At 42.3% G+C, this 26,568-nt stretch overlaps 1 protein-coding gene across 1 annotated transcript in view; it reads right to left on the minus strand.

Annotated features, from left to right (window-relative positions):
- kcna4 (potassium voltage-gated channel, shaker-related subfamily, member 4) overlaps positions 1-25,502 on the minus strand; it is a 79,673-nt gene extending 54,171 nt beyond the window's left edge. The window contains exon 1 of the mRNA XM_050042333.1: positions 22,237-25,502. Coding sequence (XP_049898290.1) covers positions 23,379-25,502 — 2,124 coding nt within the window. The 3' untranslated portion in view covers positions 22,237-23,378. The remainder of the gene's footprint in view (positions 1-22,236) is intronic.
- Positions 25,503-26,568: the final 1,066 nt, after the last annotated feature.

Consider the following 26,568-nt stretch of genomic DNA (forward strand, 5'->3'; position numbering starts at 1 on the left):
ATCAAGCCATTCATTATCTATACTCAAACCAAGGACCTTCTTGCTGTGAGATGATAGTGCTAAACACTGAGCCTCTGTGCCGTCCCACATGATAACTATAATGTACTGACGCACAAAGAAGAAGATGTACTGTAGACCGAAAGAAAGTGAGGAGTTCCTCCAGTCGCTGACAGAAATGAGTTCTGACACTGAAGGTGAACATCAACGCTCACTGAGCGGGTGCTTGGCTGACTTCCTTAGAATAATAATTAACAGAATAACAGAAGCTAAGGCAGTGAAAATAAAACCAGTAATCTTGGTAATACTTAAAACTTCTTTAATTTATCCAGCCAGAAAAAAATATGAAGTTACATTTTTTACACTGTGAGATGTTTTCAGTCATAAGAGATTTTTTTTCTGCACCAGTCAGGGTTTGACATTAAGCCTGGCGGTGTCCCGTCGTTCTCAAGGATAGCAAAGGAATAAGCCACCCTTAATCGCTCTGTGATTGGCCAGTACTCGTTGTCTTTGTTGGTTTGATCGGTTAGGTGTAGGTAAGAGAAGTGCAATTGGTTAGGGTAAGAATGTCAGGGTAACCAAATCAGAGGCAGAGTAAAGCAGAGTAAGGCAGGTCATTCTTTTGCTATCCTAGGAGACACATATTTGCATCCTTGGGACAATTGAAAATTGTTTGGGATGAAAAGAGATCTTCCCAGGATGCCTCTGGGACAAATGTGTTTTTATATGTATGTATAACTACTGCTTAGCAAATGATAAACTGAACTGAACGACTACAATGCAGTGCTTCTTCGTGCTGTTATACTAGGAAGAGAGGTTAGCTGCTAGCCGTTAGCAGCCGGTGGACAGCAGAGTTCTGCGGTGTGACTGGCTATGAGAGCTAACAGCTAAAATAGATACCCAAGCTGACAGAGCTAGTGGCTAACAGCGCAAAACACAGCAGGACTTTGAGTTTCTGTTCAGAGGAACATGAAGCGTTTAACAGTGAACTGCAGTTAATTGTGACAACACAAGTGTACAATAAATAAATGTGAAGTACTTCAGCTGAGTACAGTGTGGGGGTGAAGGTACTTTGAGTTTGGAGTCACAGACACTTCACATTAGTTTTTACATTCTGTCAAACTTCTCTCAGGGATGAAAGTAAGTAACTAGATCAATTTACTCTACTGTGTACTCAAGTACACTGCCAAAGTACTTGTACTTTGATAACAAAAGTGCTTTATATAAACTGATACAAACCAATAATTATCTGCAGTTAACACAGATATAATCAGGATTATATTATTGTAACTTTTCAATATAGAGATAGTAAAATAAATATAATTATTTATTTCATGAAACATTTTAATGGTATTTTCATTTTGCCAACATAACCTATAGATGATGATAACAAAGTAAAGAAAGAAAGGACTGTGATCTGAGAGACTGTAAGAGAATGTATGTTTTCATTCTGTTAATATCTTTTCATTTATTGAAGTGTCACAGTTAGTGCGGGCTGTGTTAAGTTGCCTTTTCTATCGGCTATTGTTTTGATATAAGTAGATTTAGGCCATCAAAAATGTGCTTTGGCCACCAGATTGTAGGGGCTTGGTGACGTCTGGGGCCAGTACTTAAAGATATTAGCGTCTATCTGTGGCCAATGTGACGAGACAAACACTAATCATGGATGTAAATAAATGTGATGAATGAATGGAGCACACATGAACGTACTGTCACCTCATCTGATGTGTATCTGTCTGCAAGCAGCCAAACTCTTACTGTTGTTTATTCTCTTTTCACAAACAACATAATTTCCCAACTGTGTTAGAATAAAACAGGCACAGGGTGAATGTTATTGTTTGTGGCAATTTGCACTCATCAGTCTCACCTCCAGCCTCCTCCTCTCACTGTAACTCTCATCCCAGTGTCCTTACATGCGTATGAATAAGCACTACGGCATTATGGTACACAGTAACCCTTGTGCACAATTACAAATCAAACCATTTACATGGATCGAGCTGAAGTGTGTGTGGGGGATCACGGTCTTTGCAGACCATGAAACTGACTCATCTTCATGTAAGCGAGTCAAGCCCCGGCATGCTGATTGGTTGCGTACAGCATTCGCATGTGCACACACACACAGAAACGAGTGCACACACACACAATGCACATACCCGCACACATGAACACACAGTGAGATACACCCCAGGCTCTTTAGAGCGAGCATTAGTCACTCCACATAAAAGCATCTAGTCACTCCAAAGCAGGAGAGCAGAGAGAACGAGTGGGAGACGAGGTCTGTAGAGGTCTGGTCATGGCAGCCATTTTCCAGCACGTACAATCGCTGCTCGGGCAGGACAAAAGCCGAGAACGCTTTAATGTTGGAGAGTCAGGCTCAAGTTTACATAACAGTGATCGATACAGGAGGAGACGCCCCCCTGATCCAGGCTCATCTAGGATTTGCGTTTTCCATGTCCACGCCGGCCTAGACTGACCATGGGGTGAAACTTGAGGTCGCCTGACTGTAATAGATGTTGACTGCACACGTGGCACTTACATAACTGGATATTAAATATCAGCATGTAACATTAACGGTTGTCTGACTGTCCAGAACAAGAGGAAAAAATACTCCTGCTGTACATGGCACTGAATAATGCTGTGATTTGATCTGAATCTTGAAGTTGTCTCTAGTTAAAAAGCACCACAAGTGAGTACCGTGCGTCTGTAATGTCTGTTAGATAATGGTGATTTACTGCTCACTGACAGTGCTATCAAACTGTGTAAGATGTAATCACTGAAACATTTTGTCAAGCTGCTCTTATCTGACAGACCAAGAAGAAATGCAATAAAACCAAACAGGTTTTGGAGAAAAAAGATAGAAGCAGTGGAGGGACTGTTACTAATGTTCTCGACTGTGCAGCATGATATAATGGGTGATGAAGAATCAATGTTCTGTTCAGTGCATTGAGATTTCCGTCTTCCTGCAGACACACAGCTTCTGGAAGAAAAGTTAGTAAATTGTAATAAACTGAGAACAAAGATTTCCAGTTAACGTACAGTTTATGTGACACCCATAGGCGAGATAGCTGCGGACCACTGTTGAGATCAAAAAAGTGAGGATTTTTAAAGTCACTTAGGGTGCTTTCAGACCTAGAGTTCACTTAACTTTGGTCTGAATCAGGGACTAATTTTGTTCCAAAGTTGTATAATTGTCTAGAGTTGGTTTGTGTTCTGTTAAGCTGCTGTGAGTGAAGCCGACCCCACAGTGAGCCATCTGCACTTCGAAGAACATTTTTCTGGAAAGATCCTCAGTTGAAAATGTGTCTGCCAGCTCGTTTGATTGGTGTGAAAGGTGGTGGAAAATAGTTTGTCTCATGTCCATCGTCTTGCATGAATCGCCCAGTCAAAGAGAGATGATGAGCACTGAATGATTAATTTGCTGACATACAGTAAGCAGCGCATGTCAGCATCCCAGCAACTCAACTGCTGTACCTTCGAGGGGAATTAACTTAAAGCTGCTCTAGTGGAGCTGTGAAGGACTCCTAAACAAGTTGACAGATAGATCACAGACCTGACATATTATTGAGCCTGACATTATCAGGCTGGTATAGCTGATGTGTTAGCAATCAGTTGCCTATTTACACATCCAGGAGACAAGGAGCAACATGAGCTTCCCATCTGGGTTGTGTATCTGTCCACCTGATGAATTCAGGTCTGATGTTGACTATAGCTGCATGATATGAGGAAGTACACAACAGTGTCTCTGAATATTGTGATAATGCAGCTCGTTCTCATTCCTATGTTGTTAAATCTCGATGCTTTGACATGGCACCAAAGGCACCCTATAAGACCCTGACACTCTAAGCCGATGGTCTGCCGTACATAACAAACGTAATGTTTTTTACCCAGAACATGATCTTTTATCTTACTTAAGTTAGCCTAAGTTTTGTTCCCTATCAGATGCCAGGGGGCATGCCTTAGGCCCAATCCCATTTCTACCCCTTAAATCTTCCACTTGGTATTGAGTGCCATTGTTTGTGAGATATCCCTTGATGAGGGAAGTGAGAAATATTAGGGTAGAGATCTTTCCCTATGAAATGAGACACCACTTCATGCAAATCGGCATGGCCGACGTGCAGGCATACGTCACGCGTAGTAGCGACACAAGATACTGGTAGTCATTCAGGTTTGAAAACGGCTCCAGCGCTTGTGTTGCCTGTGCTATGTTTATTCTTCTCCGTCTGATGAATCAACGGAGAAGAAATGCTGAAAACAGGAGGCGCCTACGACGTCTTCTAGTTCTGATTGATTTTGTTCGGGTAAGTCGATTTGTTTAAATATTCTGACTAGGGATGGGTCACGATTTTCGAATTTCTAATAGTCGTTTTATTTTTGAAAAATCGATTTTTTAATGCGACTATTACTATTCGCCGTCTTATTTCCCCCCCTTCATTTGACATGCAATTCAGCTCCTAACCGCACAAGGGCAGTCTAGGATTGCTACAGCAGTGTGAGATGGGCTACCAGCTAGTTTGATGCTCTTCTACAAACAGGAGAAACATGCAGAGACTACTACCCCGTGAGGAATTTCCGCAGTCATTCGGGCTTTCATAGTCGAGCGCACTTCTGCGTTGTAGTTTCCTGTAAAAATGTCCGTGAAAAATCCCCACGATGTGAAAAATACATGCCGAGCAGTCACCGGTGTGTGCGCGCACAGGGCTTGCGGATGTCCGCTTTGAGTCCGCGCGGACCTCCGCGGAGTCCGTTCCAACCGAGTATGTTTGGGCCTTTAAAGATGAATGGATCTCTGTGTGCGTGGCTCCGGGGGGGGGGGATTATTCGAAAAATTGTCAAATAGTTGCCACGATTTTCGAATAGTGTTTTTGCTTGTGTTGCCCATCCCTAATTCTGACGCTGTGTTCAACCGAGTTGCTGATGAGTTTACGCTAGTCCAACCATCTGTTGTTTGTATAGCCTACATTCCATCGTACAGTAACAAATTGTTTTCCAGAACTTGCTGAATTTGCTGACTTCGCAAGGTGTTCTGGGAGATTTCATCTTTCACTTCGTTGAAAGTGTGGTTTGGGGCTCCCTTAGAATCTACAGCAGGTTTTAAGTGTTGGAAACCACTTCCACTACCTCAGTTCTGTTTTGGGACACCACTAGCCTAAACGTGAACGCGCACAACCAAGTGCAAGTGGGTATTTCTAGGGGAAGTGTGGTATTTGACAACCTGGGAATACTTGCAGTAAAAAAACATGAAAGTGTACTCAGTTCTGTCTTTTGCTGCTTTCAGTTTACTGATAAAATACAAGTTGGATGTTGTATTAAAAAATGAAAGGAAATTATTTCTAACATTCTTTTATTGATGAAACTGACTTGTACACAAAAGGTGCCAATTAAAAAAGAATAATAGTCACATTTTAAAGTGCCATTTTCTACCTTGAACTAACTCAAAAAAATCCCTGAGTGCAGTATCGTAGTCTTTTGCAGTGTGTTTATGGCCCAGGTTGATATCACGATGACGCTAACAAAACCATATATTGTGCAGCGCTAATTTTACTATCCTTAGCTCTGTTTTAGTTTCCACTAACTCCAGAGAAATAACTGAGCCTTTGATTTTAACTTTCTCTGCCTGCTGTTTGTTGCAGGACAGGTTGTGTACATTGGGTTTATAAAGTCGAGTCAGTTTTATTTATATGGCGCCAATTCACAACAGAAGTTAATACAAGACGCGTATAGAGCAGGTCAAGATCACACACTATAATTTACAGAGACCCAACATTCCCCCCATGAGCGAGCAAGGCGACGGAAGCAAGAAAAAAGTTTCCCTTTAACGGGAAGAAACCTTGAGCAGCACCGGGCTCTGGGTGGGCGGCCATCTGCCTCGCCTCTATTAGAGCTTGTTTGCTGTAAATGGGATTGATGAGAGCAGTAAGATGGAACCATATAGTCAATTTTCAGTCTGTGCATCCAAAAAAAAATCAGATGAAAGAGGCTGTAAAGCTCTGTAGAGATGCAGAGTTGGTTTTAATTCTCTCCCATTTGAATCAATACAAATAGCTTTTATTAATAAAGCTTTACTTTTGGTAGTATTCCTTATCATTACATGGAAAAATCTAAAAGTGGACGGACCAGTAGGCTCCTCCACAATGCTGCTTTGAAACATTTCAGTCTGGTGTTCAGGAAAAACTATATAACATGAAGTTAGTTACAATGTAGGATGTTGTCTAAGTTCAGGCTGCATGAGACGTACGTACGCTGTAGCCTAATATAGCAGGCCTACATTATTAATGTAATTTGACTCATCATTAGTCAGGGCCTCTCTAAAGCCTGTTATTTGGGTTACATTATTCAGCAGCGTACGCTCAAAGACCTGATGTGTTGATTGAAAAACGCTCTGCAGTTGTTACAAACCTACAAGTTCTCTCCTGTTTTAAAATGTGACAGAGAGACTGAAGCATACATGTACTTTGCACAACAATTAGCAGCAGCACAAGTGTTACATCACATCCAGCCTGATGTAATATCATGCAGACAATGACAGCACATTAATGTGACGCGCCGCCGGACCCCGCCATCCCAATGTCATAGGCTTTGGTTCGTCCTACACGAGTCCTTGGTGCACAGGAAAAGGAGCATTTGTCTGTTGTCTAATCTAATCATGAGCATCCCGAGGTATTTTTAGACAAATTGTTTAACTGCATGTGGTCGGCATTTAACTGCAGGACTGATCCAACGACAGATTATGAAAACAAACTGTAAAATCAGATAAATCAATAATGGGTTGAGCCTTTTGACAACGACGTCGTCCTGACTGTTAAGGTTTAAGAAAATCAAGAATATATTCAAACAACCTTCACAAAAAGAACGTCCTAAATAATTGTAAGCCATTTTTCACAAAGTAATTTCAGCTTTGACTCCATTGGCCCTCAGGTAACATGACGTAAAAAGAAACAAGATATTACCACATCTTTTAGCGTACAGACAGTATAATGCCTAAACCCACGACTTCCGCTCCAAAAAGTGCTTTTCAGTGCTACAACCATGGATGTATAAAGAGAACTGGATGCACTGTTGGAGGTGGGGGCCCGTTCATTCCTATGAAACTTAGCTAACTTGAATGGGATAAAATTATCTATTCGTGCAGCTCTTCTAGACTTTCAAAATGTTATTGGACTGTTGGATCATATCCCGATAGAAATGAGTCCTTTCACAGGGGTTGTGGCACAAAAATGTATTCAATGTAAGGCTGCCCCCGACTAAGAATTTTCCTTGTTGACCAATAGTCGTCATTTCGGCTCATTAGTCAACTAGTCTCCCGCATGTTTACGTTGTATATTTAATTATTAAATGATATATTTTGGTGGTTTGAGTTGAAGGTGTGAGAAAGAATAGTATCAGTAACATTGTTAACACTGTGCTACATTACAGAGAAATACAAAACCGTACTAATGAACCTTCATTAATATAGGCCTATATTTTATCTACAAGTGCACGTCACACACTGAGCGAGCCGCCTGTTAATGACGCTGTGGGCTAATGGGCATGTAGCTACTTCCATGTTTCAGATGATACGTCATGTTTGTAGTCGACCAATGAAGATGAGTTTACATATCACCTTGGGTTCGTCCTTCACCTTCTCAAAATGATCCCACACTTTGGATTTCCTGCCCGACATGTTATTAACTAGCCTGTGGAATAACCGCAGGTACCAGCCCTGGAAATTAACCTGACTCCTCTCTGACTGCTGAGCGTGGACACTTCCTGTGTCTGTCCTTTCAAAGTAAATTCCCACATGGTCCAGTCATATAGATTTTGATTTAAGGCGCAGCTCCCATGTTTGTTTGTTCGTTTATTTTTCCTTTGACTAAGCGACCAATGAAATCTTGGTGACTAATGACCTTTCTGGTCGACTAACGTTTGGTCTGCTGTTGGGGGAAAGCCCTGATTCACTGATTTACAGACATCAGAGCATGTGGACAACTTAAAGGGAAACTATTTTTCAACCTTGACCCTATTTTATCATGTTTTTGTGCCTAAGTGACTCATGGGAAAAACAATTTATGATATTGATATTGAAAGTGCTGTAATCCCTGTGGGCAATTGTGCACCCTCAATACACTTCAATTATACGTTCTTGTTTTTGTCACTGACATGCTCATATTGTCATTATAAGTGTAGAGACTTTTAACAAAAGGTCTAAACAAGCCACTGAGGTGCAACTGGATGGTCTTGTTCCTGAGACGTGTTGTGTGCTAACAATACACCAATGTCCAGTGTGCTTTATCTCTCTGGATGTGGCGATCCATTTATTCTCAATACAGTGCTTCCCATTCCACACACCTGATTTTCATTACCTGGAGCTCACCTATATCCGCTTCACACATGAATGCTCCACCCTGTGTTCAGTTCAATAACTGCATGTGTATATTTATATTTACCTTGTTTAGTTAAGGACAGAATAAATGAATAAAACTATATTTTTGCTCCAACAATAAGTGTCTGACAACATTACGGAAAACACCCTACAGAGAAATGAAATGTTTCTTGAATAAAGAGAAGTCCTGTTCTGAAATGTCGTGAGAGATGACTTGTTGGAGGAAAAACAATGGTGGAAATGTTAGTGAAAGTTGGAGAGAGGAGTGCTGGGATGAATTTGTTGTGCTGGAGTGCAGAAAGTGTAAAACTGTCAGTACCGTAGCTGCATTTTTAGCAGATTTTAACAATGTAGAAAAGTCGGAGATTTCAGAACAAGATTTCTCCTTGAGCGGGACTTACACACAAACAGACTGCATCAGCGAAAGGTAAGGAAAACATTTTATTTGTTTTCCTTTATGTTGTCTTTAAATAACAATCTGAGCCTGTCACTGACAAAAACAAGTACTTTTAGTGGACGTGAATTGACGGTGCACAGATGCCCACAGAGATTACAGTGCAGCCTGTTTCCCTGCTGCTGCTGCAGAGGTCTCTCTTAATACTGGACCAGTTTTTAAAAATGTCTCCATGAGTCACTTAGACACAAAAACATGGGAATTAGAGTCCAGGTTGAAAAATACCAATGTATCCTTCTGATTATGTCTCAGCATCGGGCAAACTTTCCTAACATTAATGCTGACTAATGCCATCCATAAAGATTATCTGCTTTCCTCTCCACTCTGTTTCACCTGCAGTGACCAGTATCAGAGTCAGGGAAGCTGCACTGTTAATTTTATTGCTCTGTCATTTTCCATAATCCTTTTTTCAAAGCATCATTCTTTAAGACTGGGTTTAATTTGAATAAACACCTCCTCAGCATGAGACTGCAATCCGAAAGCTCAGGGACTTCAAACGTACACAAATCAGCTTCATGTATATATTCCCGAGCAGCTGCAGATCAGCGATAGACTTTCTAAATGGTATTCATGAAGCTTGTATCTGCAAAAGCCAAATAAAAAAAAGAAATGTATGCTAATTTGTGCGAGCTGATGCAGACACTGACACTCTACAGGCACAGAGTAACCTGGAGGAAACCCACACTCAGAGCATGCAAACTCAGCCCATATGTCTCATATACCTGACGCTCAGAGAGCTAAATGTTTACATTTTACAGCAGATGACTCCTGAAGCGTGAGTTCACACTCCGATGATTTTGCCGACACATACTGATATGTGTGTGTGTGTGCTTTTTGATTCCCACAGCGCGATCAGCATCTGCGGCCCCTCAAAAGTTTACAGGACCAGCAGGGCGCCGGTCCTCTGCTCACCAGCTCATCTTCACAGGGAGCGGCAGAGAAAACTTTTTTATGGTTGAGCAGCTGCTCCATTTAATCAAATCTCAAGCTTGTTCATAAAAAGCTGCCGCGCTGTGGGGTTTTAGGTAGCACTCTGGAAAATGAGGGGGAAAAAAAGCCTAAACTTGATATGACAAATCTTTGAAATGCTTACCTTTCCCAATGCCATAACAAATCTGTAATCCTCTGTTGCCCCAGATTGTCTGTGTGTGACAGCAAACTTAATCAACATTTTGACCACACATACCTCCGTGTACACTGCAGGTAAACAGACGGAGCGGTATACCTCGTTATATTGTAAATATTGATCTGTGTTTTATTCTATATTTGCCACATTTTTGGAACCTATAGAACCAAATCAGCACTTCTCTTTTAAACATGCAACAACTGCTGTTTTTCTAATAACTGTAAGGTAATAGCGTCAGCATACAAAGCAGCTGATTTTTCTGTGGGTGGAGAAACCTAACACGGCGGCATATGTGTAATTAGCAATACAATCTACACGTCTAAGAATGAAGTAACATAATAAAGCCTGGGACGCTGTCAGACAGAGGGGATACAGTGGAGGGTACAAAGAATCAGGTTGCTTTCCTTCAATAGAGAGACATTATGTAACTGCTACATGGAAACCGCAAGATGGTTTAAACTTACACCGGGGCTGTAATCCCAAGTGTGCTTTATTAACGGCTTTCATTAGACTCGGCTGTGAACGTCTTGTTTACGTGGAAAATGTGAGGTGACAAACAGTCTTTGTCAACCACATGATGGCCCGGAGCAATTAAAGGGGAACTTTGCTATTTTCAACCCAGACCCTTTCCCCGTGTTTTTGTGTCTAGGTGACTAACTGAGGCAACGATTTTCGAAATTGGTCCAGTATTGAGTGAGAGCAAGCTGCAACATAATTTTCTGGGCAACAGCGTGCTGTTAAATAATGTTTTGCCACTGACAGGCTCAGGTTGTTATTCTAAGTGTTATAGAAAAGTGACAGAAATAAAACAGCTTTCTTTGGTATTTTTCTACCTGGACCCTATTTTACTATGTTTTTGACCTGAGTGACTCATGGGAGCAATGATTTTTCAGCACTGCAGCTAGCAGCAGCGAAACAGGCTGCAATGTAACCACTCGGGTCAAATTACAGGCTTAAGCTGGATTTATAGTTGTGCGGCAGACGCCGTAGCCTACGAACGTCACCTACGCCGTTGTGAGCTTTTATACTTGTGCAGTGGTGTGTCTGCGTCACTCTGCAGTTACACCTCCAAAACAGTAGTCGGCGGTGGGGTTTCTGTGAAGTGCTGTAAAGTGTAATTGATTCAAAACACGCATTAAACACACATTAAACATGGCTTGATAGAGACAATGTCAAACACAAGTACACAAATCAGCTTCACTATAACTCGCAGCATTCACAGACAAACACTTGTCTTTATCTGGACACATTTTCCCCACAAATACAACATGCTAATGTTTTTAGCACAAGCCTATGGCATTTTACATTGTATAAATTAGCTTAGCCGCTATCAGACTTTTCCTCTACTCATATGAAGCCAGGGACAACAGCAACATTTAACAAAGGTAACGTTTCAAAATTTGTCTCCATTACAGCTCACGAGGTTCACCGACAAAACAACTGTCTTATAATAAACGTGTTTTCCAAACAAATACAACATGCTAACATTATTAGCACAAGCATGTTACATTGTATAAATTAGTCTAGCCGCTATCAGACTTTTCCTCTGCTCATATGAAGCCAGGATAAATCACACACAAGACTTAAAATGCTATTTTTGTGATGGCTTAATTGTCTTCGCAATTTACTGTTTCTTATTTGTGAATTGAACGTAAATAGAAGCCTCATTTCCACCGAGGGAAATGGTTTCAACTTACAAAAATAGACAGGAGGTCTGCATTGCTGCGACGTGTTGTTACATTTCTGGGGAGGGTCATGTCAGGCTACGGCATAGGCTCTACGTCAACGCAAAAACATCATACTATTTACTAACAGTTACAGGGTCTAGGTTAGTTAGCTGGACATGCTAACAATTGCAGCCTTATTTAGAATATATAAACACACTATTTAATGCATTCCTAACAATTTTACCTGATGTGTTTTTTGGTTTTAGAGAGGCCATAGACTCAGTTATGTAAACTCTTTAAATCCAAAGCTTGACAGGCCTGCAGTGCCCACTTACTACGCAGTGATTGGATAATCTTTGGTCAGGGGAGGGTCATGCTGGTCGTTCTTTCTCACCTGGTTAAAAGCTTATCTTCTTCTTACTCCTCACTGCCTCAGGCTCTTTCTCTCAGCTGCCTTTCACCTTAGGTTTGGACTGGAGCTCCGCAATAATCAGAGTCAAACTTCCTTCTTGAGGTGAAATTGATAAATTAATCCCGTCCTCTTTGAACCATTGGCTAATAATTTTACAAAAAGGTGGCTCGAGCCGCCTGTTTTAAAAAGGGACGACAATTATTGTAAATAGCCTACTAACAGGGTGAGAGCAGCTGGGATCATGAATTGTGTGTGCTGGTCAGCACAACTAGCTGACAGCCTTTTATCAGGCCTGATTAATGTATTGGCAGGACAGAGGAATGGAGAGACGTTCCAGCCTCATGAAATTCCAGTCTGGGTTTTTTTTTTTGTTTTGTTTTTTTTTTTGGTTTTGTTTTCTTTTCATGTTGCTCTGTAACTTCCAAGGAAGAGATTTTATCAGAGAGGCATGACTGCTCATCTAGATTATTTACAATAATTACTTAAAAATGGTACATGAGTCTTTTCTCAACAAACAAGCATTAATATGTTTTTCCAGTCTATGTAATTTTGCTCGATTAATGATTTTTCCACAAAATCATTACAGTTATTAAACAAAAAAAAACCCTGCTTGATGAGTCAAATTACTGTGAGAGCAAGAAGAACTTCGCTGCTCAAATTCTTAACATTTAACCTTTTTTTGTAAGCAGCAATGTGCTGACACAATGTTTAAATCTCCTACACACCGTTTGTAATTTCACTTATTTTGGCTGATTAGATCTGACTGTGAGTGGGCAAGAACACATTGTCTGCCTTCTATCTCTCCTGTTAGAGTGGCACACTTTACACCTTGATGATACTGTTAAGTACTGAGGGAATGCACATGATATGACTCTGCTGGGGTACCTAGCACACAGATCTGGTACTAAAAGGTGGAGCTGTGAGAACTGCAGTCTGATTGGTCAGTAGAGGACGGTCACTCTGCTCAGGGGTGAGTTGTGGCTGGTTTTGAGGCTCTGATGGAAGCGGTATGAACCACTGTTCATACCGTGAAGAGTTTTATTAGTAAACTTTTAAGGTGGAACATTACTCAATGCATGAGTTGACGACGTGAAACCATCAGCACACCTTAAATATTCCATATTTGACCATCACTTTAGTTTTTATGTGACATACACTTTTAGTAATGAGTGAATCTTCAAGCGTTTATTTTAATTAATTTCAACCAGGACTGCATATATTCTAATCCTCACTCGGAGATTTTTTTTTTTGAAAAGCACCGCAGACCGTCGTTCCTGTGGGCTCCAGCAACACTAAACCCCTGAGCTTACCTGAGAAGGACTAAATGCACAAACCTGCTATTTTTAAACTTCCCATGGAGAGAGACTCTCACTGCAGCCTGTTCTATTTGGTTCTGAAAATGTCGGTGTGCAGCCTCATTCTGTGGACGATAAACAAGGTGCAGACTTCCCTCTGTGTCACCAGTAATGAGGAAATACAGTGAGTGCTGGACGGAGCAGTGAGTGACAACAACCCAGCCCACATTTAAGGGTACTGTTTGTGGTGGAAACGCTAGGGTCTAGGTACCATGTCTGAAGGGTTACTGTTGGTTTACTGCATTTGCGATCTTTGCTGGTTAGTGCCCTTGCACAGCTTGACAAGCTGTTGTGGTCCCCCATACTTCCTTTGCCAAAATGCACACGCTCCTTGTCTACATCATCACTGTTTACTAACTATAGAAGTGTCTATTGGCCAGATAAATGAAGGTGCGCACACGAGCGTGCACACCAGCGCACAACCATGGGAGTGACACATTACACATCCCTGTCAATAGTTTCACATTATTCCAGTGATCGACAGGTCATTGTGGTTATGTGGCTTCACTTTGCAGTCACTCCTCATTTTTGATTTTTAAAACTCTCAGACAATTTCTCGTGACAGAGAACAGTATTATGCAAATGAGTTATGACACAGTGTGTGTAAGCAGTGCAAATATATGTTATTGTAATCTTTGTTTTTATTTACCTTTTCCTTCTTGTTTTTATAATCTTTAGTATTTCTTTTTGGGAACTTGTATTTTGTTTTCTTGTTTCTTCCTTCATCTGTTTAATCTCTTGTTTTGTAATTGTTCTTTTCTGCCTTTGGATATTTGTAAAAATATTTGTTTGTTTGGAAATTGGTGGCAAGCATATGCAGCTGTCTCTAATTTCAGTGTTAGGTGGGTTCCTTTTACAAGTCCTCAGGGTTTTTCATCCCACCTTTGCATTTTCTGAAGTTATTGTATATTTTCTTTTGTTTTAATTTATTATATGCACAAATAATAAACTAAAGTACCAATGCAGAAACAAAGGCAGAAAAGAAGAGCTCGCAAACTTGGAAACAATGCAGGTTTCAAATGTTAAGAAAAAGAAGCAGAAGAAAATTAATCTAATAGCGATAACTGTAAAACTATTTTAGTTGGCGTACAGTACACTGCATTTAAGAGTTCAAAATTCACACTGAGGTGTCTGCCCACATTGCACTATTATTACAGTAATAATCTGCCATTAAATTTAACCGTCAGTTCTCACCTCTGACTGATCCACAATCACATCTACGACCAGTATCATGAACATTATAAAAACTTATGTGTGGTTTAAATGGCTGTGCTGTCTCATGGTCAACAAGTTGCTTTCAGTTTTGAGTGTGTTAAGAAAAAGAGGACATCTCAAAACCTTAAATTTTAGACAGGATGAGGGGAACAGTGAAGTAAAATGATTTATCTCATGGCTTATACATTCAGTCGCAAGTTTAATAAATAAACTCAGATAAAGCAAATGCAATAATTTCTAAAACATCGCAGAGCACAGAGAAGCAGTCAGAGCTACAGGCTACAGTGAGGCTAAAAACAGAGCTCATATGACCAGGCTACAGTGAGGCTAAAAACAGAGCTCATATGACGTTTTTCTAAACAGCTTTTTATGTCGGGGCTTCAGGACACTTGGATCACTACGGATGAGCATGTTGGAGATATTTTGTGGATTCAATTTTGTGTTCTTGGACGTTAGTCTGGGGCGGCGTCTGCGATTAGGTGTGCTAGCCGCTCCCCCCGCCGATCTCCGCAAGGGATGTGAGGACTCACATCCCAAACTTCACCAGAGCCTTCCTCGGCATATGGGTGAGTAGATAATGGCTGAATTTTCATTTTTGGGTGCACTATCCCTTTAATGTGTTTGTTTGTGTTTATTCTAGCTCTGTGAAAAGCTGGCAGTCCATCCAGTGTGTTCCCTGCCTCTATGCCTCTATGGACTGGTTCCAGCCGCCTGTGACCCTGAACAGGTATAAGCAGATGTAGAAGATGGATGGATGTCTTGGCTGCAGGTAGAAGTCATTTTCTGAACAGCTCAATGAGCCATTTGTCAGCAGGGTCAGCTGTGACTTTGACCTCTGGTTGTCAGCACAAATTTTGCTTCTGTTATGCAGAGCAGGTTGTTTCAATATAGAGGAGTCGACTGTCACATAAAATGTGGGGTGCGGGCTGTGAGGTGCCTAATCCAATAAAACATTTGTAAATGTAGATGCCAGTGTGATCACTGTACTGGAAACCCTGAATACTGGCCTGTTCTGTTTAATCGACACAGTCTGAGAGGATCTGATAAAGTCGGAGACATTTTAGCTCTGGAGCTGTTCTGCCTTTTAGTCGTCAAACCTTTTTGCCAGCTTCATGACCGTTACAGCCATGTGACAGAGTGTTGATTATTGTTTTTTATATTTTAGTAATTGATGTTTTCATCTTCATTTACTGATATCATGATGTATCACGAGCTATCACGGTGGACACTGCAGAGAGGCTGCACTCTATGGTTGACACAGCCACGTCTTTATGAGTCCGTGCCTGCAACAGCCATGGCTGCAGGCATTATGATTTCGGGTTGTCTGTCCGTTTTGTGAGTGCAATATCTCAAGAAGACCTTGAGGGAATTTCTTCAAATTAGGCACAAACGTCCACTTGGACTCAAGGATGAACTGATTAGAATTTGGTGGTCAAAGGTCAAAGGTCAAGGTCGCTGTGACATCACAAAACATGTTTTTAGCCAGAAGTTACTAATTCATACGCTAATTGTGACAAAGTTTCACACAAATGTCTGATAGCATATCCTCCTGAGACCCAAACTATTGTTTTGTATACATTTTTAATTTCTCCTCACTATTTGGGATCAGTAGGACCTGATAAGTATAAAAATCTAAACATTGTCAACGATAATAAAGTCCAAATATCCTCAAACTAGTACTTCCTAGTTTGTTACTGTTGCTAAAATTGGTCTAATTTGTTGCCGTATCAAGCTACAAACACTATGAATCATAAATAAACACGTTTCAATAATAAAATATGATCAGGTTTTGGACCTTGTCCACTTTTGTCTCAGGATCAGCTGTAGACCGACTTGGCAGAGATGGCTGCCATCTTGTTTTTACATGTATTAGTGTATTGTGGTCTCACTACCACTAGATGACACAAAAATGTGTCCACAAACAATAACAACAGGTCTTAGTTAAGTAGAATGAAGCATAAGGTCAAGTAAACCCAAAATGTGGTCTCAGGAGGATATAATAATTAAGTGATGACATTTTATATCCAAAAGGTCAAAGGGCAACTTCACTGTGACATCATCAGAGTGTTTTCTGGCCATTATTTAACGTCATAACTCAGGAACAGAAAGGGATACTGAACTGGTGACACTAATTTTGGGTCTCCACCTTGAAATTGTGCTGATTGTATAGATCTTCTGTGCTGCTGTGTTGAAGACGTGTGCAGCATTCACGTTTGTGAGGCTTCTTTGCAGCAAAATCCATGTTTGAAGCATTGTTTACTCATATGAGTCTGGACAGACATGGATGTAAACTGCAGCTCGTTTGCAGAGGCATACAACCATGAGGCAGTAATTCTTCACAATAGTTTAAGGTAAATTTGTTCCTGTTGTACTGGTAGAACTCGACATTCTTCAGAAACACATTCCCCCAAATACATTTTTCCCAGGATCCAATAAACCAGCTGCCATTTCTCACCTAGAATATGACCCTCTGCCAGGTCTGCTGTATCTCAGTTAGTTCATGTTATTAACTGAAATATTAAAGATACCCTTAATGCCCCTCATGTCTATACCCTGCACTGCCATTTGATCCCAACTCTCTCAAAGAAGAGGCAATATATTTCAACAGACTTCCTGGTTAAATAATAAATAAACAAAAGTAATAATCGGTTTGACAGTGGCTCTGTCTTTAAGACACAGCCTTTAGGGTCCTTACATGTTTAGTTTTTAATTGTGCTTTAAACTTGAATATTATCAAACAAATTTCTTATTCATTTAAGAACAACAAAGTAGAAAACCCGGGCAGATTCCCACTTTGCCTGACTGGTAATCCAGCTTTGGATCTGCTCAGTCGCCAGAAGAAAATGCTGGCGTTGTATATTTCTGCAAAACACAAATACATACAGTACGTTTCATACGTATCATATTAGCGTTTCTAAAGTGATATATAAATAATTTTTATTTATAAAATATTTTTATTTATAATATATATATATATATATAATTTATATATATAAATATTCTCTGTGCCTAAATCTAACCACATGTTAACCACAGTGTTGTTGAAATGTCAAGTTTCAATGTGTCGGCTACACATTAACACAAATGTAACCTATCTGCGTTTTGCAGTAACATATAACGCCAACATTTATTCCGCTGATTGGATTGACCTCTGATCCCTCAGCCCAGTTCAGACCTACGATTCCCAATGAGACGAGTTGAAACTTGCAACTACCCTGCCAAATCACACCAATGCAACAAGACAAGACAGTGTACCATCTCCACAGCAGTGACTCTCTGTACTTCCGTTATAATTTCTTTGCGGTATATTTTTGTAGCTGGATATATTTTGTAGCTTCTTAAAATATGAATGGGGATAGTGATAGTTAGATACTGGCTGCAGTTGCATTTGTAGTTGTGATGAAACGACGAACACAAAGAAAACGAGAGATTACACTAGATTAGATTTCATTCTACAAGAAAACCTGAATTACTGTTGTTCACTGTTTGCACTGTGTGGTAGAATGGAGCACTGTAAATTTATCAATGAGATGTCCGTCCACAACAACTGCACTGTTTCTTTCATTATCAGTAAATCTGTCAGTTCAAGTTAAATTAATAATCGTCTAAACTAAAATCTCCAAACTGTTCATTTTGGCTGAGCAACAGGACAAAGCACCCAAAAGTCTTCATGTTACGATGGTATAAAGCAGCAAATTGTCACACTGCAGAAGCTACAACAGCAAATGTTTGGTGTCTTTGTGACTCAAACTCTTCACTTCCTTTGCAAAACTGGCGATAAACTTTCTGTTGATCAACTCGACTCATTTGTTCTGTTATTACATAACCTGTTCTGACATTATGTCCCACGCGCTCACTTTCTTTCCACCTCTCCTCTGTGTCCTTTGACAGTCATGGAATACCTTTTGAGAAATAACCATAAATAACTCTCACTTTGTCACATGGCCCGACCATATGGTCTAAATCTGCACTACAAAGGCTCGCCGCGCACGTGACAATGGGACTCTACGAAGAGTCAGAACCATTCAGCTCAGTCCTGTGGCTCAGGATGATACAGGCGGTTTTCACAGTCAGCTCAGCAGCTACAGGCCTAAGAATATGCCTGACCCACACACTTTGCTTGAAAAATGTTTTGGATTGCGCCTCTTGCCATAAGCCACATTATGTAAGTGCTAAGTGTGAGGTATCAAGAGGAGCTGGCACCATACCAGGATGGTGTGTGTGTGTGGCGTGTATATGTGTGTGTGTGGTTGTGGGTGCAGGTGTTGAAAATATCTTGTATGAATAGTTCCTCTGAGGATATAAACACACAGTGCAATAAATTAGCTGATGCAGTGATTATGTGCTGAGGAATGTTGAGGAGCTCTGATGGAGGCAGTGACAGAGGGCAGGAATGTAAGTGTCTGTTGATTGTGACAAAACTGGAATATTTCTAAGCACAGTATTTTGTTTCTTGATGTTTTTATTAATACTCACAACACTGCAAAGTACTGCAAAGTTACATTTTGGCTTTTTAATTTTTTCTGGGAGCAACAGTTATATATATTCGTAACTTTTTTCCAAACATATGAGTTTTTACAGAGAACTCTCATGACCCCAAAAGTTCAGAAACTTTCTGTGGATTATAAACAAATGCTGACAAATCAACCTGGTCTCACTCCCAACTCGTCAACTACCAATGTTTGGTCAGTGGCCCTTGGTATCAGATACTAACGCGCCCTTTAGCGGCGGTATGAGACACGCTGGGCGCAGCATTTTTTGATGCTCCAAGCAACTGCTGTAGTATCAAGAGCAGGAGAGTTTGCACAGTGGACTGGAGGGGAGGTGGATGGGTCAAACAAGGTCCAACACATTCTCACTCCAATCTCGTCACATATTGACATTTTGGTTGTGGACTTTCAATGTCCACATACAACGTGCAAGGTGCCCTGGGTGCGTTGGTTGTTGACGTTGTGGGACATTGTGTCAACTTCTCTTCTTTCAAGATCCACTTCTGTTTTCACAGGAAATTTAACCTTAACATACAGTTTCTGTCAAAATAAAATAAATCGGTACAACACCGCAAATTAATGTTTTTTTTTTTTCCTTCAACAACAAACACACGTGGTTAGGTTTAAGAAATAAGAACAGGGTTTGGCTTTATAATCTTACGGGACGCGAACACCGTTCTCCCAGGTGAAAGTCTGTGTTTGTTGGACCCATCCACCATTACTCCCACCCGCCCCTCAGGGACTTTCGCTGCCTTAACTTTTGTCCTTGTCCCGCCGCGTTTTCCCCTGATGCCACCGGCCGCAGTTAAACTATTACGGCAACTGGCTGCGTATCATGCCGATGTTAAAGGACACCTTTTTTAATTGGTTTCTGACGCCTTAAGCCACTGCCCAAATGCCAGATTTTGATGACTTCGGAGCGAGACCGTGCTCCAAGGTCAGACAAACTCCTGATTTTCACCCTGGAAGCCGCTGTTTGTTTCCTGAGTAAAATATAGAAGTAACGCACACCATGAATTATAACAAGGCGCTGATCACTGTCAGTAGACTTGACTATAGAAAACAAGTGTTTCACTCTCCAGCTCCACATGTATTTCTTTTATTTTGATGTTTCGGCCTCTGAGCCTTCTTCAGAATCACCGATCAACACTTGATCTTGAAGAAGGCCCAAAGGCTGAAACATCAAAATAAGAGACATGCATATGGAGCCAGAGTGTGCCATACTTATTTTCTACAATCATGTTTCCTGTCTAAAAACAAAAGTTAGACTTCTAATTTTAATGACAACCTAGTGCACTAGCATGTGTAGCATGCTACGCTAGTGTTGTATATCACATGATGTTACATCACATTAACAAACTTATTTGAGCCAAACCATGATGTTGTTTTCTGAACCTGATCACATACTTTTGCTGACTCAACTTGAGGAAGTAAACCAGTATTCAGTATTATAATTGTACAAAATTAGTTTCAGTTGTTATTCCCTGACACACTTAGGCCTCCATAGTCAATATGTGGAACATTTGATACTCAGTTTCTGTACCCCTACATTCACCTTTGAAGGCACCCCACCTATAAAGGGGTGTGTCCCACCTTGCCTCCCCCCTTCTGCTGTTGTGCTCCATGGGAGAGGTAAGAGATATTGGTCTTGTAGTAATTTCTGTGTTTTAGTACTGTTAAGCTGTTTATAAGTTCATTCTTCAGCCTAAACGTATTGTATTACATGCTAACTTATTCTTGTGTCACTTAACTTGTGCAGGGGCTCGAGTTATATGGTCATAATTGACGAAGATTTTGTTTTACCGCTTGCTGTCAGAGTTGTCAGGAATAAATGAGGATCGCCTCTAAAGATATCCACGGTCTGGGCCTGTTTGTGCTAACTCAGTGTGTTTATTTTGAAAGAGACTGTATGTAAACATTAAATTTCCTGTGAAAACTGAAATGTGTCTTGAAGGGAGACAATGCATGTAACAGGCAGAACTTGACACGGCGTCCCAGAACATCAACAACCAAAGCACCCGAGGTCGGAGTGAGAATGTGTTGGTTTATTCAATAAAAAACTCAATTACTTATCTTGAAACAACATCTCTTTCCTCACTAAAAAATCCAGAATCAATAAAGACGCAAATATATTACATTTCAGAAGTTTAACTGCTGGACACAATTAGTCTCTTACTCCCCTTTAAAGTCCACTCTCAGGCCTCCATTTTCCACAGATCACACTTGTGTAAGTTTCATATTTCAAACGACTTGTCCTGTTGCTGCTCAGATTTACTGTGTGGTGAGACACAGGGAAACTTGAATGTGGAAACAGCCTTTAGTGTAAAACTCTGCAGGGTGAGGCTAAAACATCCAGTTGAAGTTGCAAAATTGACCGAGATGGGGTCTTTAAAATTTGTATGCACGTTTAATATCTGAAGAATGACATGTAAAGATTCAGGCAACAAAAAAATTAACTTTGAAATCATAAAAATGATGGTGCTAGGAGGATAACTGCAGTGAAACAATACACTCTGGCTCCATATCATGTCACACCTGCTGTGGAAGGTGGTGATATTATCAATATGACAACTGGAGAGCAGAAACAAAACAAGGAAACTGTTGATATGAGTGCAATGAAGACAGTCCAGAAAACAGAAGTAAACTCTGCAGCACTTTCAGAGATATATAAAATTGACTACTGCATCTTTTCAGACACTAATAAGGAGCCACATTGTCCTTCATGGTAAACCTTCCTTTGTCCTCAGCAGGCTGACCTGATGTCACATTAAATAAATAATTACAGTTATTATGAATGAGAAGGTGTTTGTAATGTTGTCGGATAGTAGCCCTGAGTGTAGCATAAAGGTTGTGCAGGAGAAACATTACCGACCACATGGTGACTGGAATGTGCGCCATATTCGGCCAGCGTCCAGTATTTTACGCACGCGTCGTCATGCGTCATTTCTTTGGTCTCGGGGTCAACCAAGTGTTGAAAATGAATATTAAAATGAGGCATGATTAAATGTCCTATGTGTCGCGAGGGTTGCATTTGTTGTGTTTGTCATCCCTCGGATATTTCTCCACATTTGTCAGGAGCATTATTGGCTCCTCTCCCGTGACACCGGGAGTTGTTTTCATCATGACTGGATAAAAATCACTGTCACACACAGGCTACATACCTTGGAAGACATCCACATCCCGGAGATCCTCTGAGCTCGGAGATAATCATAGTCCTCTTGAGAAAAAAAAGAAATTTTGTGCACGAAGTCCAGCGGACAGGAGAGGAAGTTGCTCGCAAGCTCCCCTCCGAGGAGTTTTCCACAACAGAGTCGTTTTTGCTATAGCTTTCCATCTGCGTCCGTGTAAAGGGATATTGTCATTTTGAGGTGGTTTAAATGAAACTGGGGAGACTGTTGTCGCCAAGGCTCCAAGCCTGTCCATACAAAACCTGGCGGGGCAAGTCATTTCTCCAGCCATTTTTTTTTTTAACTCTGATGTTTCCTGTGCTTAGCTCTCATAGTGGGTCAACAACACAAGGCTTTTGTGTGGAAAAGCATATTTGTGTAGATGTCATAGAAATAATTCTAGCCCTGGTTTATTTGATGACTGCTAAATGCTGTGTCTTATCAATGAGCTCTTTGTTCATATTAAGTGTTGGAACAGTAACAAAAGTCTTTTATCTGTCTCAGGCTTTTCCTTTATTGGACTCCAATTTTTATTTTTTTTACTGGCAGCGCATGAAAGAGGTTATTAATATCATTAGGTTGCTCTCTTTGAGGAAGTTCCTCAAACATTCTTCAGCTAAGTGGTCAGAGGATGACTTAATTATTGCCATTTGCATGGCCTACAGTTTCTGTCTCTGAAATAAAAATCAGCCGAACCCAGCGCAAATTCTACATTAGTGCAAACAATTATTTTTTTTTAACTTTATTGCATAACAGCAAAACCATCGTCCCCACCCCCTCTCTGTTATTGACAGATGAAACTCATAAAGTGCGAATGCATAGCCTGTCATGTAGACTTTAAATTTGATGTCAGATTTGGAAGCCCGCACAGGTTAGACAAATTCATTAATAAACTCATTGATGATATTTTTATTTCTCTAAAAGTTGTGGGAGATACTAGTCTGAGATGGAGTGAATGAAACATTTCAACCTGCCAATTAGTGGCCTGTGAGTGTGTGTGTTTGTGCGTGTGTGTGGGGCTCTGTGGCGTGCGTAAAACTTGTGTCATGGGGACCACCTGCTCTTGGGCATACAGTGTCTTTATAGGGTGTATTCTTCTTTAGGGAAAAAAGAAAAAAGGGAAACTCTACTTGTAATCACACGTCAGTCTGAATGGATTTGGAGTTAGTACTGTTTTTCCTGCCTATGTCTGTGCCGTTTCCTTTACTGGGGCTCTTGTCCAGCCCGCAAAGCGACTCCGTCACCCCCTCCTCCATCTCCATATACTCCGCTTTGTCACCCAGAGAGGAGCCCGAGGGCGAGCCTTTGAATTTCCTTAAAAAGTCTGGGAAATACGGGCACCCCGGGGGCATGCTCTCCACCACCGGCGTCTGGTCCTCGTTGTCGGTCTCCCTGTGGTAAAAGTAGTTGAAGTTGGACACTATGACCGGCACCGGGAGCGCGATGGTTAACACGCCCGCGATGGCGCACAGGGAGCCCACTATCTTCCCCCCCACGGTGATGGGCTTCATGTCACCGTAGCCCACCGTCGTCATGGTCACCACGGCCCACCAAAACGCGTCGGGGATGCTCGTGAACTGCGACGTGGGCTCGTCCACCTCGGCGAAGTACACCGCGCTGGAGAACAGGATGACACCGATGACCAGGAAGAATATGAGGAGGGCCAGCTCCCTCATGCTGGCGCGCAGGGTATGACCCAGGATCTGCAGCCCCTTGGAGTGCCTGGACAGCTTGAAGATGCGAAACACCCTGACAAGGCGGATTATTCTCAGGATGGCAAAGCTCATCGCCTGCTGCCCGTTGCCTTGGTGCTGCGCCAGGTCCGTGCCGAGAGTTATGAAATAAGGCAAAATGGATACAATGTCTATTGAGTTCATAATGTTTTTAAAGAAAGCCGGTTTGCTCGGACTCGCAAAGAAGCGGACTATAATCTCAAAGGAGAACCAGATGATGCAAACCGTCTCCACGATGAAAAACGGGTCGTTGAAAGGAGTAAATCCGTGGTCAGGTTGAGTGGAGTTGTGTCGTGGCTGTAGATACTCTTTTTCATCCCTGAACTCTGGCAGCGTCTCCAGGCAGAAAATGACAATAGAAATTACTATAACAAGGACGGACACGACCGCGATGCCCCGGGCAGGGCTCGAGCTCTCCGGATACTCAAAAAGCAGCCAAATTTGGCGCTTGAACTCGTCCTCCGGGAGAGGCTTCTCCTCCTCTTTGACAAAACCCTCATCTTCCCGAAACTTGAGGATCGCCTCTTCCCCGAGTTCATAAAACTTCACCTCCTCGGAGAAGATGTCAAACGGGACGTTGACGGGTCTTTTCAACCGCCCCCCTGACTGGTAATAGTAAAGAATGGCGTCAAAGCTCGGTCGGTTCCGATCGAAGAAGTATTCGTTCCTCAGCGGGTCGAAGTACCTGATTCGCTTGTCGGGGTCTCCCAGGAGAGTGTCCGGGAACTGAGTGAGAGTCTTGAGCTGAGTTTCAAACTTGAGTCCCGACACGTTGATGACAACTCTCTCGCAGCAGCCGCACTCGCTGTAAACATTTTCGTATCCGGACTGAGGGCGCCTGTCAGTGAGCGACACGGTCTCCTCCTCATCATCCATGTTACACAGAAAACTCGACCTCTTGCTTCCCCGGTCCCCCTCCTCCTCCTCCTCCTCTTCCTCCGCTCCCTCGGCCTCTTCCTCCTCTATCATGATGTCCTCCTCGGATCCGAGCAGCGCCAGCTCCGAGTGGCGCAGGTCCCCGCCGAGAGTCGTCCGGTTGCGTCTCCACCGTCCGACGCCGCGCTGCTTTTTCCGCTCTCTGACAACTCTCTGCTGCTGCTGCTGCTGCTCGGGCTCCTGCTGGTGCTGTGGCGGCTGCGAGGAGGAGGTGGAGGAGGAGGAGGGGCGCGAGGCGGTACCGCCGCTGCTGATGTTGGCGTTCGCTGAGGAGGCGGCGCGAGACTGATGCTGGCGGTTGTTAAGGAGATGAGCGCTCGAGGAGGAGGTGGAGGTGGAGCCCCCCACGCCGCCGCCGCAGCCGCCGCCACCACTGCCGCTGCCGCTGCCACCACCGCCGCTACCGCTGCCGCCTCCTCCTCCTCCTTCCGCACCGGACCCACCTTCGGCAGCGGCCGCGGCAGCCGCCGCTCTCGAATGGGCAGCCTGGCGCTCCCTCTCGCGCTCCCTCTCCCGTGCGCGAGCTTGGGCATATCCGTACGGCAGGTGACTATTGCACCCGCCGTCCGCACCCACCATGGCAAACTCCATTTTAAGTCAATGAGAGGTTCGGTCCGTGAGCGCTACAGTAACCGCCTCAGGGCGACGTGGATGCAGGCCAGAGGATAAAAGTTGCAGCTCGGCGCGCGCACACAGAGAAAATGAGGCATCAACCAATCAGTTGTGAATATGAGAATGTCAGAGCAACAAACGCACCTCAATTAGGTCCATGCTGAGAGCAGTCCATGTGGCTACTTACATGATAGGAGATATTGATCAGCCTGTCTTCCCGCTCAGGCACAGGCCTCCAAATATTTTATGACATCATTACCATAACCAAAAAATGTGAGGGCCGGTGGCATAGCCTGTTACGCAGGCGCTCTGTGTCAAACTTGCAGCGCCCTTTATTTGTTCAGCATTATAAATCACCAAGTCAACAAGCTACAACTGAAACAGTCTCTCCTCGGTGTCTCCGGTGCCCATCAGGTGGTTAAATCCTCCACGACCGCGGCTTCTTGCGCCCAAATGCGTCTTTTGATCCTCCGTGGTCACTCCTGGTTGCCATTTTATGTGATGAGAGGAAAAAAACTGGATCTTTTGCTGTTATATTTCGGAGCTCCGGTGAATGTGAAGGACTTTACCCCGCTGACGCTCTCTGGAGCTGCGAGGAAAACACAAGAGAAGAGACAACAGCAGTTGGTTTAGGCAGAAAAAATATTCATATTGATGTCCGTTGTTTTGGCGACTGCATAATCCAGGATAATACGCATCTTTTGCGATATAAGGGCGGTAAAACTTCACAGGCATATTATTATTATTGTTGTTGTTATTATCAGGCCTACTATTATTATTATTATTATGTAGTGAAGGTGGAGGTAGACTCACGGAAACGAATGCAGGAAGACATTTATGTTCACAACAGACATTACGCATGAAATTTCCTGCCCATTAAAACAGCCTCGCTTCATTCTGACATTCATACTTACATGTGAAAAGGGGCCAAACGAGATCGCCTCAGCCCCCCTACAAATAAATCTGCTGGAGGATGAGGGGGAGGTAGGCTAGGTGAGGATGCAGCTCTTCGCTTCTGCCCAAATTTCCGTATTGATTTAGGGGG

Source organism: Epinephelus moara, chromosome 1 (assembly GCF_006386435.1).
Source record: "Epinephelus moara isolate mb chromosome 1, YSFRI_EMoa_1.0, whole genome shotgun sequence".
NCBI classification, from domain to species: domain Eukaryota; kingdom Metazoa; phylum Chordata; class Actinopteri; order Perciformes; family Serranidae; genus Epinephelus; species Epinephelus moara.